At 37.3% G+C, this 16,935-nt stretch overlaps 1 protein-coding gene across 8 annotated transcripts in view; it reads right to left on the reverse strand.

The window, feature by feature from the left end:
* The window catches only part of slc4a4a (solute carrier family 4 member 4a), a 52,430-nt gene that overhangs the window by 33,067 nt on the left and 2,428 nt on the right, over positions 1-16,935 (reverse strand). For 4 of the 8 annotated variants that reach the window (XM_077520652.1, XM_077520651.1, XM_077520654.1 and 1 more), the window contains exons 1-3: positions 12,047-12,244; positions 11,890-11,963; positions 2,705-2,875 (exon numbers count right to left, since the gene is read on the reverse strand). In XM_077520652.1, the coding sequence (XP_077376778.1) occupies positions 2,705-2,875; positions 11,890-11,962 (244 nt within the window). In that variant the 5' untranslated portion in view covers position 11,963; positions 12,047-12,244. Of the gene's footprint in view, positions 1-2,704; positions 2,876-11,889; positions 12,245-16,935 lie in introns of those variants that run through there. The other 4 variants (XM_077520657.1, XM_077520658.1, XM_077520655.1 and 1 more) reach the window with 3 other exon arrangements.

The following is a 16,935-nucleotide window of genomic DNA, read 5'->3' on the forward strand; positions in this document are numbered from 1 at the left end:
AACTATTATCAAATTATTTTTTTTAAAAAATACCAAAGTGGTTGCTGAAAATTGTGTTTTTTATGTTTTTAAAAATATTCAAATATGACTTAGGCAACTACACTATTATTATGCTAACGATTAGGGATGTAACGATAAGGGCAATATCATGATATTGCGATATTAAAACTGCTACAATATATCGTCGTCGTCATGTCATGATATGAAAGGGATACTTGACTCATTGAACAATTTTCAGCAGTGAAAAGTTAATATTTTGTCCAGAATGAATTTGATAACTTCATTATTTTTCATGTACAATGAATACCTTTAAAAAGCAGTTCATCTGTTAGAAGAGTCAGGTTGATTTCCATTTGTGCAGTTCTAGCAACCTCTGGTGGGTAGTTTTTTTAGTACAGTTTAATTTTCACAAGGCATGTTTTGGCCCTTATGTGTTTAAAATCCATGCTAATGGTCAGATGAAGGGGCACATAATATGCTTGTGAACCAAGTCAATGGAGGAACTCAATTTGTGCATGCATTAGCAAGTAAGTGCCTCAATATTAAACGTTACTTGAGATTGTAGGTTGTTTATATGCATTGCTGTAATGTACAATAGCATAATATTGTGTGATTTTTTTTAGTATGAGCTAATTTTTTTTAAATTTTTTTTTTTTTTTTTTACAATATCGTGACCTTTTTTAAATATCGCCAACTTCCCCACGATATCGTGATAATTATCCAATCGTGACTTTCATATCATGATAATGTAGTATCGTGATGTTTTGATATTGTTACATCCCTACAGGAAAAAGTACTAATTTTATCACAGTAAAAATGTCAATTTAGATCATTTATTTACAGATTTTTTCCCCCACTTCCTTTGAAAGATTACCAGAAAATGTAAATGAACACGCCACTTGTTGATAAAGATGCGAAAAATGGCACAAAGCCCTTTTTTTTTTTTTTTTTTTTTTTATCATCGGCCTCGCTGGAAGCAAATCAGTCCCAAATAAATCAACGCACCAAAGTCAACGTCAGCAAGCAGATGGGTCGCCTGTAATCTATTCTGTGATTGGATTTCTGTCCTGAAGAAAATCCCCAAACACACACACACACAAATGCAAACGCACACTGACCCACACTCTCACACACATTAAGAGACATGTACACATTGTCAAATCCAGTTGTTGTCACACCATGATGTGCAATCAGACACCATTCGCTCCAAATGGCCTCGAACGAGCGCTCGAGTGACAATGCAATCACGGAAGCAGATCGAAATCGCATGCTTGAAAAGTGGCCTGATATCATTTGAATGTTGGCATTGGAGCTTGACGTCATCCTGGAATTAAGTTGGCCATTTTTTTCTTAATACTTTTCAGGATGTACAAAAAAAAAAAAATTTTAAAAATCATCAGGGAATAAATTAGCTCAGTCGGCATTTTGGCAGTTCTGTCAGGTGAACTCCATGTCAGATCAACCAAGATTTTTTTCTTGGATGAATTAATGAGAATGACACAGAAAAAAAAAAATCTGCAACAATTCGGGTGATTTTTTTTTTTTTCTCTCTGATTTCCCCCCACATTACTCACAAAGATCAAAAATCTGCATATAATCAACGGCCATTGAAATGCATTGGGAACATTCTTTTTTTTTTTCAAACCCCCAAAAATTATTAAATTAACGCTGATAAACGTTCAACCAAAAATGCAGAAAAAAAAGTGGGGTGGGGGGAAAAAAAAAAAAAAAAATATATATATATATATATATATATATTAGGAAAAAATAAATAAATATATATATATTTTTTTTTTTTAATTGAAAAAAGTCTCTTGCGAATATGTGAATCCACAGGTGCTGAACTGCAAATATGCAGGGGTCAACGGGATACTTGACTCATTGAACAATCTTCAGCAGTGAAAAGTTAATATTTTGTCCAGAATGAACTCCATTATTTTTCATGTACAATTAATACATTTAAAAAGTAATTTTTTTACTTGCTGACGATGACATCACCTGTGCTGAGGAAATAGGTAACGACCAATCACGGCTCAGTTTACTGACCAAACCCAGAAATCAGGTGCCGTGTTTGGCAGTTACCTACTTCCTCAGCAGCTGATGTCATCATCAGTCGACAGCAAGTAGAAAAATTACTTTATAGTCAAGGTATTAATTGTACATGAAAAATAAAGAAGTCATCAAATTCATTCTGGACAGAATATTAACTTTTCACTGCTGAAAATTGTTCAATGAGTCAAGTACCTCTTTAACAATTACCCAAAGGACAAAAAGATATTATTTTAGTCATTATGTATTTTTTTAATTCATCAGCTGATTAATCAGCATTGGAATTTTACTCTGCCATATATCAGAATCGGTCGCCTTTTGACCAAAGCTAACCTCGCCGCCCTCTTGCCTCTACAACAGAACGTCCAAACATCCCGACTGCGCCCGAGGCCCAAACTCTCCAGCCGACAAAGCAACGAAGGCCAACACGTGCAGCTGGAAACACAACACGCACGCAGCGGAGCCGGCAGACCAAGGGCGAGAACCCCCTCCAGCCCCCCACATCCTCGGGAGATCCAAGAGGCCATTACCGCGAGCGCTCTGTCGACTCATCAGTCAGCGGGACGCAAAAAAAAAAAAAAGTGGACTCAGCAGCATCGGCCGGGGACGGACGCGAGGCTTGATGTGTTTTGACGCGGGGTAGGGGGTTACTCACTGAGTGGCTTGAGGATGCTGTTGCCGACCTCGTCGTTGTTCTCGTTGTCAGATCGGTCATTTTCCGACGGACGCTCTTTCCTGTCCTTGTTGCCGGGTGTTCGCCGGCGGTGGCGTCGCCGACGCCGGTAGCTCTTGGGGACCCGCACGCCGATGTAAATGGTGTGGTGACCTGAAGGCAAGGAGAGGAAAAACCAGGTCAAAGAAGTGACCTCACTAAAGAGATTGTGAAATGTCACGAAAATTGCAGTAATTTGCCAGGCTTACACAAATGGACTTGGAAGAGTGGACAAAAATGTCACTCCCAAATATATCCTTTGTTGAGTTCACATTCTGATGTGGCTCACAGAGTGAGAAAATGTACAGAGATTAAAACATTCAAAGAAAAGGGTAGCGATAATTGGTGTAAAATGTTTAAACTTTATCAGAATAATATTTTAATATGAATAAATTTGAGAGAAAGAATAAATTTGTGATGTACAGAGAAAACTGCGATTGGCTGGCAACCATTCCAGGGTGTCCCCTGCCTACTGCCCAGAGCCAGCTGAGATAGGCTCCAGCACCCCCCGTGACCCTTGTGAGGAATAAGCGGTCAAGAAAATGGATGGATGGATGTTCAGAGAAAAAGGTTGTAATATTACTCAACTCAAATTTAAGAGAGCACCATAAAAACAACAATTAAATAGAAATTATAACATAAAGTAAAAATTAAATGTACAAAAACAAAGATCGTTTAAAAAAAACCCAATAAATTAGTAACAGAAAAACGGAGTCGAAGTTTGATGGGAATTAACTTGTAATTATATGAAAATAGATGTTTATATACAGTATAGTCAGATTACAAAAAAAGTTATAATGTTATTAGGTAACATTTTAGTCAAATCAGGAGATTTTTTTTTTTCAATTTTATGATAATACATTTGTAATTTTACAAAAACAACGTTTTTATATTACAGGAAAATAGTTGCAATTTTACGATAGGTATGTTGTATTTTACAGGAATAAAATTGTAACATGACAAAGTTTTTTTTAATTATTTTTATTTAACCAAAAAAAAAAAAATTGTTCAATTTTATTAGGAAAAAGTAGTAACATAAGGAGAATTTTGAATATTTTATGAGAATAAATTGTAATATTACAGTAAAATACAAAAAAATTACAAGAATAAAATTTCAATATTACAGTGAATAATAGTTGTAATTTTGCAAAAAATGATTTTACAATAACTTTCTTTTTTTAATGAAACTTTCTTAACGAAACTTAATAATAAAACTTATAAACTAATAAAACTTCATGAAAAAAGTGAGTAATATGAGTGTTTTTTTTTTATTTTGCAATTTGTAACATTACAAGGGACACAATTTTACAAGAATAGTTTTATTTAACAAAAAACTTGTGCAATATTTGTGTAATATTGTGTAATATTATGTGTAATATTGTGTAATTGTGTGTAATTGTGTGTAATTGTGTAATATTATGAAGAAAGGCTGAATTTGTAATTTTACAAGAAAATTCTCCATACTACGCAGAAAAAGATTTTCCAATAAGAAATAGTTGGAATTTTACGGGAATAAAGTCACAGTCACAATAAAGTCGCTATTGTTTATAGTTTTCCACAAATGCCGAAAGGAAATGGAGTTAAAAAAAATGGTCCAAAAATAACCTTGAGCGGCCTTGAGCGAGGAATCTTCTCACGTGGCTCCCAACGAATGCGAGGGAGCCCAGCGTGGGCTCGATAGAGGTTACATTACACTGTCAAGTGCAAACATTTGGACTGAAAAAGAAATAGCACGTAATAGTGAAGCTGGGCTAAATAGCGGTTTGGCGCGACGGCCCCAGCACGGTTGCAGACAGCGCAGCCAGATTTTTTTTTTTTTTTTTTTTTTTTTTTTTTCCCGACGTTGCGTTCACGCTCATTAAAGCACAAAGAACAAACCTGTTTGCTCAAAGCATGCCACTTAAGTGGTCTTGAATGCCAAACGTGCCAACCAATAATATTTACTACAAATGGAACAGACATGTAGATACCATTGACGCTCTGCAATGTTTGGCCGTATACATTTTGTATGGAGAACGAGCCTCGCGAGCCCGAGCTAACCCTTGACCACTTGAGTGCATTTCAATGCCAACCCATAATATTTACTATAAATGGAACAGACAACTAGACAAAATTTGTTTCGGAGAACAACCCTTAGCCTAAGCTAACCCGAACCCACTTGAGTACATTTTAATGCCAACCAGCCAGCCCATAATATTTACTACAAATGGAACAGACATGTTGAACCCATTTATACTAACACTAATTGACCATTATCACTTGTTAAGCATGGCTACAAGCCCCCCCTTTTTTTTTAACTAGAATTTATCAAGCACACACCAAAACAAGTCCAAAAATCTATCAAACAGTTGAATAGCGTTTTTTGTTGTTGTTGTTGTTGTTGTTGTTGTTGTTGTGGAAAAACTGCTATGTGAACAACTTTCTATAAGGCAAATAGTTTAGGATTTACAAGATTTGGGGGGTGGTCAGAGACCCTTTAATCTACCCAAAAATATCTGCCCTTGCACTGAACAACAACAGCTGAATCCCATCTCTACATTCAGAAGCAAAACAGGAGCAATCCGCCATAAGCAGACCATCTTTAAAGCAGTCACTAGGGAATCATTCATGTGATACGTTCACAATTTTGACCTTGACACAGAGCAGAAAGTGGAGGATAGTGTTTGTTTTATCAACAAAAACTAAACAAAAATAATTTCGTCACCACACATTTTTCACTGGACTAAAACTAGACTAGACTAGACTAAAACCCTCATTAATAAACAATAACTGGGACTAAATCATGTACATTTTTGTCAACTAATGAAGACGAGACGAAAATGTCCTTCACTTAGTAAAAACTGTTACAGCTATAACTTAACATTAATCCAACGGCTATAACGTTCCAACAATAATGCGACCGCTAACTAATCCTGGCTAACTTACTAGCAGGGAGCCATGGTAGCGACTGTAATTGTGTGTCAAGTTGGTTTTCAACAAAAAGATGAGAAAATTTTATGTGAAAAGTTTTTAAATCCATAAAGGTTCATTATAATTCGCTAACAAAAAAATAAATAAATAAAGGGGTCAAATGGTTGTCCTGACTCAAACTAGATTAACACGTTGACAGTTTTTGTTGACCAAAACTAGATCAATAAAACTATATTTTCTTGGACTAAAATACAGACTAAAATGCTAGATTTATAGTCAACTAAAAATGACTAAATAAAAACAGGATGAGGTTGACTAACTGTGATAAAAACTAACAAGCGTGACTGAAATTGGACTAAAACAGACTAAATTTCAAAATGGCAGACAAAATTAACACTAGTGGAGGAAATATTTTTGCTTGTAAAAATGAATTAATTCACCACTGTGTTATGAAGATAAATGTTATTTGCATCTTTGAATATTTAGAAAAAGCTCTACAGTATATAAAAAAAATATCCGTAACAAATGTTAACAAGTTTTCAGTTTATGCCAGGGGCCACTTAAAAATGGATGGAGGGCCACAAAATCGCCCCATGGCCACAGTTTGGACACCACTAACCAAACCCTAACCCTAACTGAAAGACCCAAATTTAGTTTTGTTTTTTTGTATTGCTGGCTGAAGAAAACTTGACATTTAACACAGCCAAGACAAAAAGTCTGTTGAGCTACAAAACCCTTCAAAATCAACAAAAGGCTCTATATGAGATCTCTTTCAACTGTTGTCATTTGGAGCCACGTGCCTTACCAGGAAGTCTCGGACGGTCGCCACATAAAAAAACAAAACAAAACAAAAAAAACAAAAAAAAACACAACAATGGTGGTCTTTTTGCACACAACGACAAGCATTATTCACTCACGGAACAATGCACTGTGTTTCAGAGGCCTTTGTGAAAATACAACAAGGGTTCAATCATGTAACATCAATCTGTCCTTTTTCTAGTGATGCTTCATTTGAGTCTCAGGTGAGCTGGAGCCCATCCTGGCTGACTTGAGGTTACAGGCACACTATAGACACAAAAAATATTCACACTCACTGTAAGGACAATTTAGAGTCTTCAATGAAGAATAAATACCAGATGTTCTATTGGGCTTTTTTTCTACTTGAGTTTTTGAGGGCAATGTGACCCTTGGGCACCAAAATGTACCCACCCCTGGTTTAAGATGGAAAGTTTCTGATGATTCAGGGCTATATTTCAAACCAGCATCGCCCGCACTCGGGCTGCTGACCGAGTGGCTTTTGGTTCAACAAGGATGGCACCTCGCTCTTGTTTATGGGACAACACCACTGCGCTAGATCAATGGAAGTGCCGCCTGCACACGGTACAGCGCCACGCTTCTCAAGAACACCTATTACGATAGGACACCAAAGAAAAAAAATAAATAAAGCACTATTCCAAAGTGAAAAAGTTCCATAGCACTAGGGTGGTGTCACTTAAATGAATTCACATTACATTATAGAAATCAAATGTAACGTCCTGTTTCTATATTCGCTTGCATTGATTTGACAGAATTCTCAGGCAGGAGACAGGATTTGGTGCATTTTGTGTACAGTTTGTCTTAAAATTCTTCTTTATTTTGCTTATGTATTGTACTGAATACAATAACTTATTTCAAGTTAACTGTTATTTGCGAATCTGAGGGTGCCAAAACACAATTATGCGGGGGTCAATTGCACACGTGAGAATACAAAATAAGTCAAATAAAATATACAACAAAAAAAAAACACTGCTTGTGCATTGCACTGTGGGCACGACCAATCAACCGACGCTTAATACAACTGTTACAGCTGTCGTGGTTGGTTGCTAATTAAAATATGGCTGAAAATTGTAGGCCTACATGGTACATTGTACATTGTACATACATCTTCGACCAAAAAAAAGAGGGCTTCAAATCATTAGCAATGCGTATTACTCCGCTGGTTTTATCTTTTCAAGACCCAACTCCTTCACTCATGCTAGCACATGCTAATTTGTGCTAGCTCATGCTAGCGTCGCTGGTTTCATCTTTTCAAGACTCAATTCCTTCACTCGTGCTAGCACGTGCTAGTTTGTGCTAACTCATGCTAGCGTCGATAATAAGTGAATCGCAAAACCGAATAACCACAGCCATTGAGAGCATTTTGTCCCATGAAGAGCATACAAAATGGAGTATCTAATAAATAAACCGTTTTTCAATCTCAAGAACGTAGACTACAGTCTCGTAAACTCGGCAAGTACATTAACGAACATTCTTCCTAAGAACGCCAGTAGGCTATTTGTAATTTAATGGCTCTGTACTTGTGAACTTCCAACTTGAAATGTGAGTCCTCTCGTAAGCCATTTTGATAACAGAACAAAGTCACAAGTCACCAACCGACACATCCTTGGTCTAAGCTAACAGACAAGCTCATGAGTGCTGTACTTTCAAATGGAAACAGGACTTGGGCCATGACTGATGACACTTCACAAGATCACAAGGGCGTAAGAACAGACAAGAACGCCTATTGAGAACTTAGCATAGCATTTTAAATTAGCATTAGTTTTAAATTAGCATTAGTTTAAATTTAGCATTAGCTTTGCACGTTTCACTTGTGATTAAGGTTAAACAAGCCCCAAAGGTGATTGCTCTCTATGGGAAAAATTTGTTTAGAAATTCAACACGACTCTTAGCGCAGATCGATGCGATAAGCAATAAAAGAGCATGACGGTGGCGAAAGGAGTAAGTCAGGGGAGTCGGAAAGGAAGATTTGCACCGCGCCATAGCAGCTTTGTGCGACTACTTCCTCTTCTTTCTCTCATTTGGAGAGCTGAAAGAAGCCCAAGCGCTGGCCCCGACAGGGAGGTTTGTTTAGCGCGTTGGATTTCTGAGCGGAGGCAATGGCGAGCGCCCGTCGCCCGCGGCAACCGGCAGTGGGACTAGCCCAGGGATGATATTGGCAGGTAGCCACTGAACATGAAGGGCATGCTAATTCTGGAGGCAACACTGTAAATATTATGCTTGTTTACTGGACACTGAACGTATCATTAGACTTTGTTGTTTTTCAGTTGTAAGATTGATGATTATCTTTAATTTGTTTATTTATTTCAACAACTTATTTATTGACTGAACTTAATGTTTATCTTTCATTAAAAAAAAAAAAGGAACAGATTTTTATTAAATTTATTATATTGATTTTTGTGTATTTCCATTTTTAATTTTAAGTTTTAGTTTAGGTTGATTAATTAATTTTCAGCTTACCTTTGTATTGATTTAATTTCACATGAATACATCATTAGACTTTTGTTGTTTTTCAATTGTAAGATTGATGATTATCGCACTTTCATTTTTTATTTCTTTCATCAACTTATTTATTGATTGAACTTCATGTTTATCTTTCTTTTTTTTTTTTAAAGAACAGATTTTTATTTAATTTATAATTGATTTTTTTGCATAAATATACATTTTTAATTTTATCTTTTAGTTTAGTTTAATTAATTAATTTTCAGCTTACTTTTGTATTGATTTCATTTAATATTTATCTCTCTTGGTGCTGCAGGCTGCAAGCAAAAATATTAATGACATTCCCTTAAATGGTCTTGTAACAATTTTGTATGAGAGGGACCATATACATTTTACGTTTGCATTAATTTTTTACCGTATTTTCACTGCCATGATTTCATTCTTATTTTTTTTTCTTTATTGAACAAAAATACAATTTTTACTATCTTTATTCTGCGTTTTTGCTGTGTTGCCAAAATTTGAATGCCCTTGACTCTCAATTGTGTTGCATTCTTAGCATGTATTTTTTATATATATGGTTTTATTCCTCTCTTTTCATGTGATTGTCTTATTTTTAGCTCTCTTAGCACAACTTCATGTTTTTACTTTCCTTTCCCAGGAATCACGGAGCAATTAACCAAACTTTAACCGTATCTAATCTTTTTCACAGCCACAAGGCATGCTCTCATTATCCCCGGGTGACACATTTCAATGAAAGAACATCAAAATGTTGAAATTCCAAGCAAAGGTCAGAGCTGCGCTATTTATCTTTAACTTGCACACGCTGTGACACGACGTTCCGATATTCCCTGGGCGGAAATTCCACTTAATCGGGGGGTCTGATGAGATAAAATAGGCCTCCGAAGCTGCTCTGCCAAGGTTCATCACGTCAGAAATGTCACACTACCTCTTTTTTAATATTATTATTATATCAGTCAAACTTTGATCAACTCGGAGTTCAGTGGAGATGATTATTCCAGCAGAGGATCCACACAGGAAGTGTGAGTGGGTTCAAGCTGAGGTGACAGCTGACAAAACTCCAGTGCGACTGTGTGGTGAGAACCATCTGTATGACTAAGTGTGTCACGACTCGTGTACTTTTCATTTTCTTGGAGTAAAATGAGAGCAGTTCACTCCAAACAATGAACACTGAACAGTCAATTGGGTAATGTAATCTCTTACTGTGTGTCATGTAATGCTATGCAATATGGACATTTTATAATCGATATAAGTAATTTTATATGCCGATAACAATATATTTCCCAATATAGTGTTTCTCCTTAAAATTACAGAATTATAATGGCACATTTCTGTTATCGTTTCTAAAATGAAAACAGTCAGTCAAAAATTTGTGTTTTGTCGTCTCTTTGGTTAAGTATTCATGTTGCATATACTTATTGAAATATACTAAATTAATTAAAAATATATTTAAATATGATTTTTTTTATTCTTTATACTTTTTTGTATTTGCATATTAAACATGTATTTGTTTTGTTGTAATTTTTTCCACAATATTTTCATTAACATGGGGCGGCGTGGCTCAGTGGTATGGTAGTCGTCTCCCAACCCAGAGGTTGTGGGTTCGATCCCAGGCCATTGTGATCACGTCGAAGTATCCTTGAGCAAGATACTGAACCACCAATTGCTCCTGATGCTGCGTCATCAGTAGGTGAATGGGTAGTCAAAAATGTAAAGCGCTTTGAGGGCCTTAAAAGGTGGAATAGCACTATATAAATGAAGAGCCATGAAGCACCATTAACAATAAAAAAAAAAAATAATAATTACGGTAAGTATAATTTAAAATATTAAATGTATCAAATATATAAATTATTATTTTGAATATTTTTACATATTCCTTTGATAGTATAATCGTATCCTAAGCAATTGTCAAAGGATACTTATCTTTTATGCTTACATTATACAGTGGATTAATGGAATTCTGTTCACAAACTTAATTCATTCTGCAACATGTGTTCGTGAACTGAATTGTTCACAACCCAAAGCAATTTTTCCCATTAAAATGCCCGGAATTAACATTAATCTGTGCAGTACTATAATTCTACATCATAATGATGTCTAACATATTTAAAGTTGCTTTAATAAAGGTGACGTTTTGATATTATGCTTGTACTGGATGCCACAACTGCGATTGGCTGGCAACCAGTCCAGGGTGTCCCCCGCCTACTGCCCAGAGCCAGCTGAGATAGGCGCCAGCAGCCCCCGCGACCCTTGTGAGGAATAAGCGGTCAAGAAAATGGATGGATGGATGGATGGATGCCACAAAGGTGTAGATGTACCTAATGAATTGGCCCGCTAGTGCACTACTGTGGCTCAAGGAAGTCCTGCCATCTGTTAGTCATACAGCTTAGCATAGTTTAGTGTCCTTTGTGTGTTTTGAAATAAAACATCCATCCATCCATTTTCTTGACCGCTTATTCCTCACAAGGGTCGCGGGGGATGCTGGAGCCTATCCCAGCTGGATTTGGGCAGTAGGCGGGATACACCCTGAACTGGTTGCCAGCCAATTACAGGGCACACCGAGATGAACAACCATCCACACTCACAAGCACACCTAGGGACAATTCAATTAACCTGCCATGCATGTCTTTGGAATGTGGGAGGAGACCGAAGTACCCAGAGAAGACCCTCGCAGACACGAGGAGAACATGCAAACTCCACCCAGGAGCCTGGACTCGAACCCGAGTCCTCAGAACTGGGAGGCGGACATGCTAACCACTCATTCACCGTGCCGCGAAATAAAACATATTATTATTTATATTAAACCCCTGATGATAAATTATACATGTCACCGCAGAGTATGTGTTTTTGTGTCGCCTTGTGGATTAGCAAGGTAAACAGATGACCGCTCACATTTTAAACAGGGGAGGGCATGTGAAGAAAAAGGGCGGCGTTGAACGTACCTTCCACCTCCTCCTGGTCGCAGACGTGCTTGACGAGGGATGCCCCGCGGTCCAGCACGGCCTCGTCCTCCATCCTGTAGTAGTAAAAGAGGAAGAAAGACTGCTCACACCTCTCCTCCAGCGACAGCGTGGAGCCATAGCGTCTGGGCTCGTTCACCTGCAGCAGGTTGGGACTAGGACTAGGGCTGAGTCGGGTGCTGCTGGTGGCCTGCATGTCGCCTGCACCCCCCAACCCCACCGTTGGCCCCCCAATTCAGGGGACCTTAAAAAAAAAAAAAAACCCAAATGTGTGCCGCCCTTGTACGAGGGCAAAGTGCACAGCCGGCCGGTGCGCCGCGGGTTGTGTAGTGGAGTTAATCTGTTGGGTGGGAGGTGAAGGCAAGGACAGGAAGTGTCTGCTAATTGGGTTAGCTCACGCCTTAATGTCAACAAACAGCGGACATTTGAACTTATTATAATGACCAAAATATTAGAGGGAAGCACGGGGATACAAGAGCCACATGATATTGGTGGAAATTTGGCATATAGAGACCATTGAAAAAAATTTACCATTTGGGATGCACAATGATATCGGAGGCCGATAATTATCGGCAATTATCGACCAATTTGATGTCAAACAGATAAACCAGAAAATAGAGAAATCCACCAATAATTATCGGCAATTATCAACCAATTTGACGTCATACAGATAAACCAGATAATAAAGAAATTTGCCAGAAATTATCGACCAATTTGAAATTGACAATTTGATTTGAAACATTGTGTAAGGTTTACACAATGTTTCAATGTATTTGTACACGTTAGACTTATCGTAGGACTCTAAAGTATATTTGTATTCAAGTTCATTTTGCAAACAATTATCGGCTTACTTATCGGTTATCGCCATCGGCACGTCTAAATTATTGCTTTATCGGTATCGGTTGAAAATAGCATTATCGTGCATCCCTAGTGAACATAAATATGTCTTCTAAATTTGACATATCACAGAAAAAAAAAATCTTTAAAATTTTGAAAAATCAAGTCTCTGCTCCAGAATGCTAACAGGTATATTTACCACTGGATTGTCACGGGGCTTTTTCACACTGTGACAACGAGGCGCTCTAAAAGCGGACATACCTGCGTTTTAAAGCCCCTATTCACTCACGTCAGACACTTTTTTCTTTCAACCCTTGCTGACAATGAGGCGTTCTAAATCAGCCACATGGCTAACTAGCTAACCGCACATCCCAATTGTGCCAAATAACTAAGCAGCTCATTCTTGAGTAGGGAATGTAACGATATCCAAGCATCACGATACGATAATTATCATGATAGTGTTGGGAGGTTGGCAATACAAAAAAAGGTCACAATATTGTAAAAAAAAAAAAAATGAGCTCACACTAAAAAAAAGACAATATTGTGCGTTTGCACATTACAGCAATGAAAAATATAAAAATATTATAAATATTCTATATAAAAGTATATTAATATAATATATATATTGAGACACTTTCTTGATAATGCAAGCACACGTTGAGTTCCTACACATATTGGCCCAAAAAAGATCTGAAAAACTGAAATTGTGAGCGGTAACGTATTTACAAACAAATCTCTGATTTCACTTTATAGGCAAACGCTTTTTAAAAAATGCATGCAAGAGTTCAAGTCAAGTCTGAAATATATTTTAGCCAAGCAGGTATCAAGCTCGAGTCAAGTCATGTGACTCAAGTCCCCCATCCCTGGTAAAAAAAAAAAAAAAAAGACATCAAAACAGAGCAGTCGCTAATTAGTACAACGCACACGCATACTATAAAGCCTCTCCATATGCTCGGTAAAGCCCATCTTCCCCTTCCTCCTCCTCTTCCTGTTGCTCAGCCCCTCCTCCAAGGCACAAACAAGTGGGGCATCACATGTCTGTCTACTCATCCGCCCTTACAGGATTACGCCGGCTTTGCTTAAACGACAACCGAGTCGTAACACCCACGACGACACATACGCCGCTCGGGTAATTAATGGCAAAATCGAGAAGAAGAAAAAAGTCTGAGTCAGCGGGATTAATGCTGAGTGACGCCATTCTTAGTTAATGTTTAACATGCATCATTAGGACAGGCCCAAAGGAAATTATTAATGAAAAATGCTTTTGTTGAACGAGTAATGTAATGTTTGACTCGTGGCATTGAGGAAGACATAGCTATACTGTGAAAGTTTAATACATCATTGAATAGTACAATTTTATTAGGGGTGTCAAAATTAGTGCGTTAATTTTGAGTTCATTTAAAGTTCCTTTCATGCCACTATTTTTTTTTTTTCAACGCGCAGTTAATGACCGTGCCATTACTTGGAAAGCCTGTACTAGGGGAATTCCAGTCGCAATACAGCAGACACGTCCACGTCAAAATTTTGCAGTAAAAAAATGTAAGAATAATGCATATAATTGAGGAGACTGGGGTCAAGTTCTATTTTACAATTTTAAAAATGTGCCAAATTTCACAAGTTAGCTCATGTTAAAGACTAGATAGCTCTTAATATGAAAAGAAAAAAAATGCATTGAGCTGTCACCAGCGTCTTACAAATGCAATTATGCCATCTAGTGGTAGAAAAATGACCTCAAAACAAATCAATATCACACTCATTTGTTTACAGTACAGGACATCTTTTTAATTTTAACAAAATTTTCTGAATTACTATGAAATTACTGCATCAATGACTAAAAGATGCAGCCATATTTCTATTTGTTTATGTTAACAATAGTATGAAAACCTTTGCATTTTATTGTACGTTTAGAACAACTATAAGATTCACAATTAATCTTGAGTTAAATATTGAAGTCATGCAATTAATTATGATTAAAAAATGTAAAATCGCCTGACACCCCTATATTATCAATTGTACTTAGTTTTCTTAGTATCGATGAATACTCAATGAGTCAATACTCCTACTGATTCAATCTGAAAAAGTGGTATCGACCATCCCTACATAAAAGAACTAAATTATTTAAATACAACTTCCGGTTACGCTAATTGTAATAGGTGTCATTTGTGGGAGTCCTTTGTATGCTTTTCTTCAGCAAACTGACCAGTTTCATTTGTGCTAAAACGGGACATTGCTAGCAGGCTAAAAACAAACAAACAAACAAACAAACAAACAAACAAGATAAGCATTTTATTGTTTAACTGTTTCTATTTGACTTGTGTTTTTATTGCATTTGAGGAGTTACCCATGTCAGTTTCTCGTAGATCTTCTCATCTCAAGTCTACTCTACTCAAATCAACTCAACTATATATCACTTTCACAAGAGTACTTCTAGTGAACATTTGCTCCTAATCTATTCTACACATGTCCCGATGTCCTGGTTTCACCCTCGTTGGACATTCCAACTCGAGTGTCGTCACTGTACTCCAAATCTACACAGTGTGTTTCCCAACCAGGTTGTTGCTAGCTAGCATCATTGCCATCTATTGATCAAATTGGGGTACAACAAGCCAACCTATGCTCAAACTCAACTCCTTAGGCCACACAGAGAAAAAAAACACTAGATATTATGTTGCATATTTACATAATCCTCTACTGGGAGCAGATCAGGCTAGTTTTGCTTTTAATATGCTACATACTAGGTGCATGAGCCTTTTTTTTTTCTTCCCACGATTCCGCTGTAATCTCTTGACTTTACAGTCTATTATCTACTGTACTTATATGACCTCGACAACAGTAGTTCTCAAACTGGAGTCCAGAGACTGCCTGGGGTCCATGAGCCATAGTTTGGTGGTCCGGAAAATAATTTAATTTAAAAAAATGCATACCTACATATGGAGACCAGCCAGAAAAAAAATACAAACATAATAGATTGATTATTCCTCCCCACCTTTTAACTTGTACATTGAGTAGCTACACTTAGTAAAAAACATTTTTATTTCTTGACATTCACTTTTTATGCTATTTTTCTTTGACCAAAACCTAACAAAAAAATTGCAATATTTTGTGAGTACCGCTATATATGACTACTTGTAAGTGGATTATGCTACCATAATAAAACAATAAAGGTGGATGGCCTCTTTTATCCCCACAGTTCTGCCGTAATCTCTTTAGTCGATCGTCTACAATCACTTCACATGTTCTCTACAAGCGCTTTGGCGTGATTTCAACAAAAGGAGGGTTGGTAGTGGGGTTACAATAAATCAACCGGGGTGAAGGTAAATAACGTCCAAAATGATCCAATGGAAAAAGATGTTCCGTTTTAAAATCACAGACTCGTGCAAGCAGCTGCACAGGAAATAAGTTGCGAAATTCCATTCCAGCAGATTAATATAATCGCTCACAGATGTTCTGTGATTCTGCGCTATAAAGCGAGTGTATTCGCGATCAATACGCCACTGCGGGCTCGCTATCTGTCGCCTTTGCCGAGATAGTCTATCTGTCGGGCCTCGCGGGCAACACACAAAGTCATGTAGCCTGCATTGTGTGCGTCCAAGCGAGCCATGGAAACATCAACAAGACCCTGGAGGCGACTTACAACTATACGGTCATCTGCAAGAAATTGTGGAAGCATACACGTGGCGCCTGTGTCCTGCACGCCCCTTCATACAAGCGTGCATATGAGTGATTGTGTGTGTACAAAGTTCACCAGGAAGATTGCTGTGGAGCGCGGGAGTTCAGTAGTGTTAATGTTCTCAGACATTTTTTAATTTTGTCTCAGTTTTAGTCCAGTTTCAATCACGCGTGTTTTTAATCATAGTAAGCCAACCTCATCCGTTTTTATTTAGCCCATTTTTAGTCTACTATAAATTGAGCATTTTAGTCTTTATTTTATTCCAAGAAAACATCATTTTATTCGTCTGGTTTAGGTCAACAAAAACGGTCAAAGTTTTAGTCTAGTTTTATTCAGGACACTCATTTAACCCCTGTATATTTTTTTGGCAGCAGATGGATGGATGTTCAACATTATTTCTCTCATCTTTTTAATCAAAACACAATTTGACTCACAATTACAGTATATCAACAAGTGGCTACTATGGCTCCATGTTACAAGCTAGTGAGTTAGCCAACATTAGTTAGCGGTTGGATTAAGTT

The sequence above is a fragment of the Festucalex cinctus genome, chromosome 5, assembly GCF_051991245.1.
Source record: "Festucalex cinctus isolate MCC-2025b chromosome 5, RoL_Fcin_1.0, whole genome shotgun sequence".
In the NCBI taxonomy this organism is placed as follows: domain Eukaryota; kingdom Metazoa; phylum Chordata; class Actinopteri; order Syngnathiformes; family Syngnathidae; genus Festucalex; species Festucalex cinctus.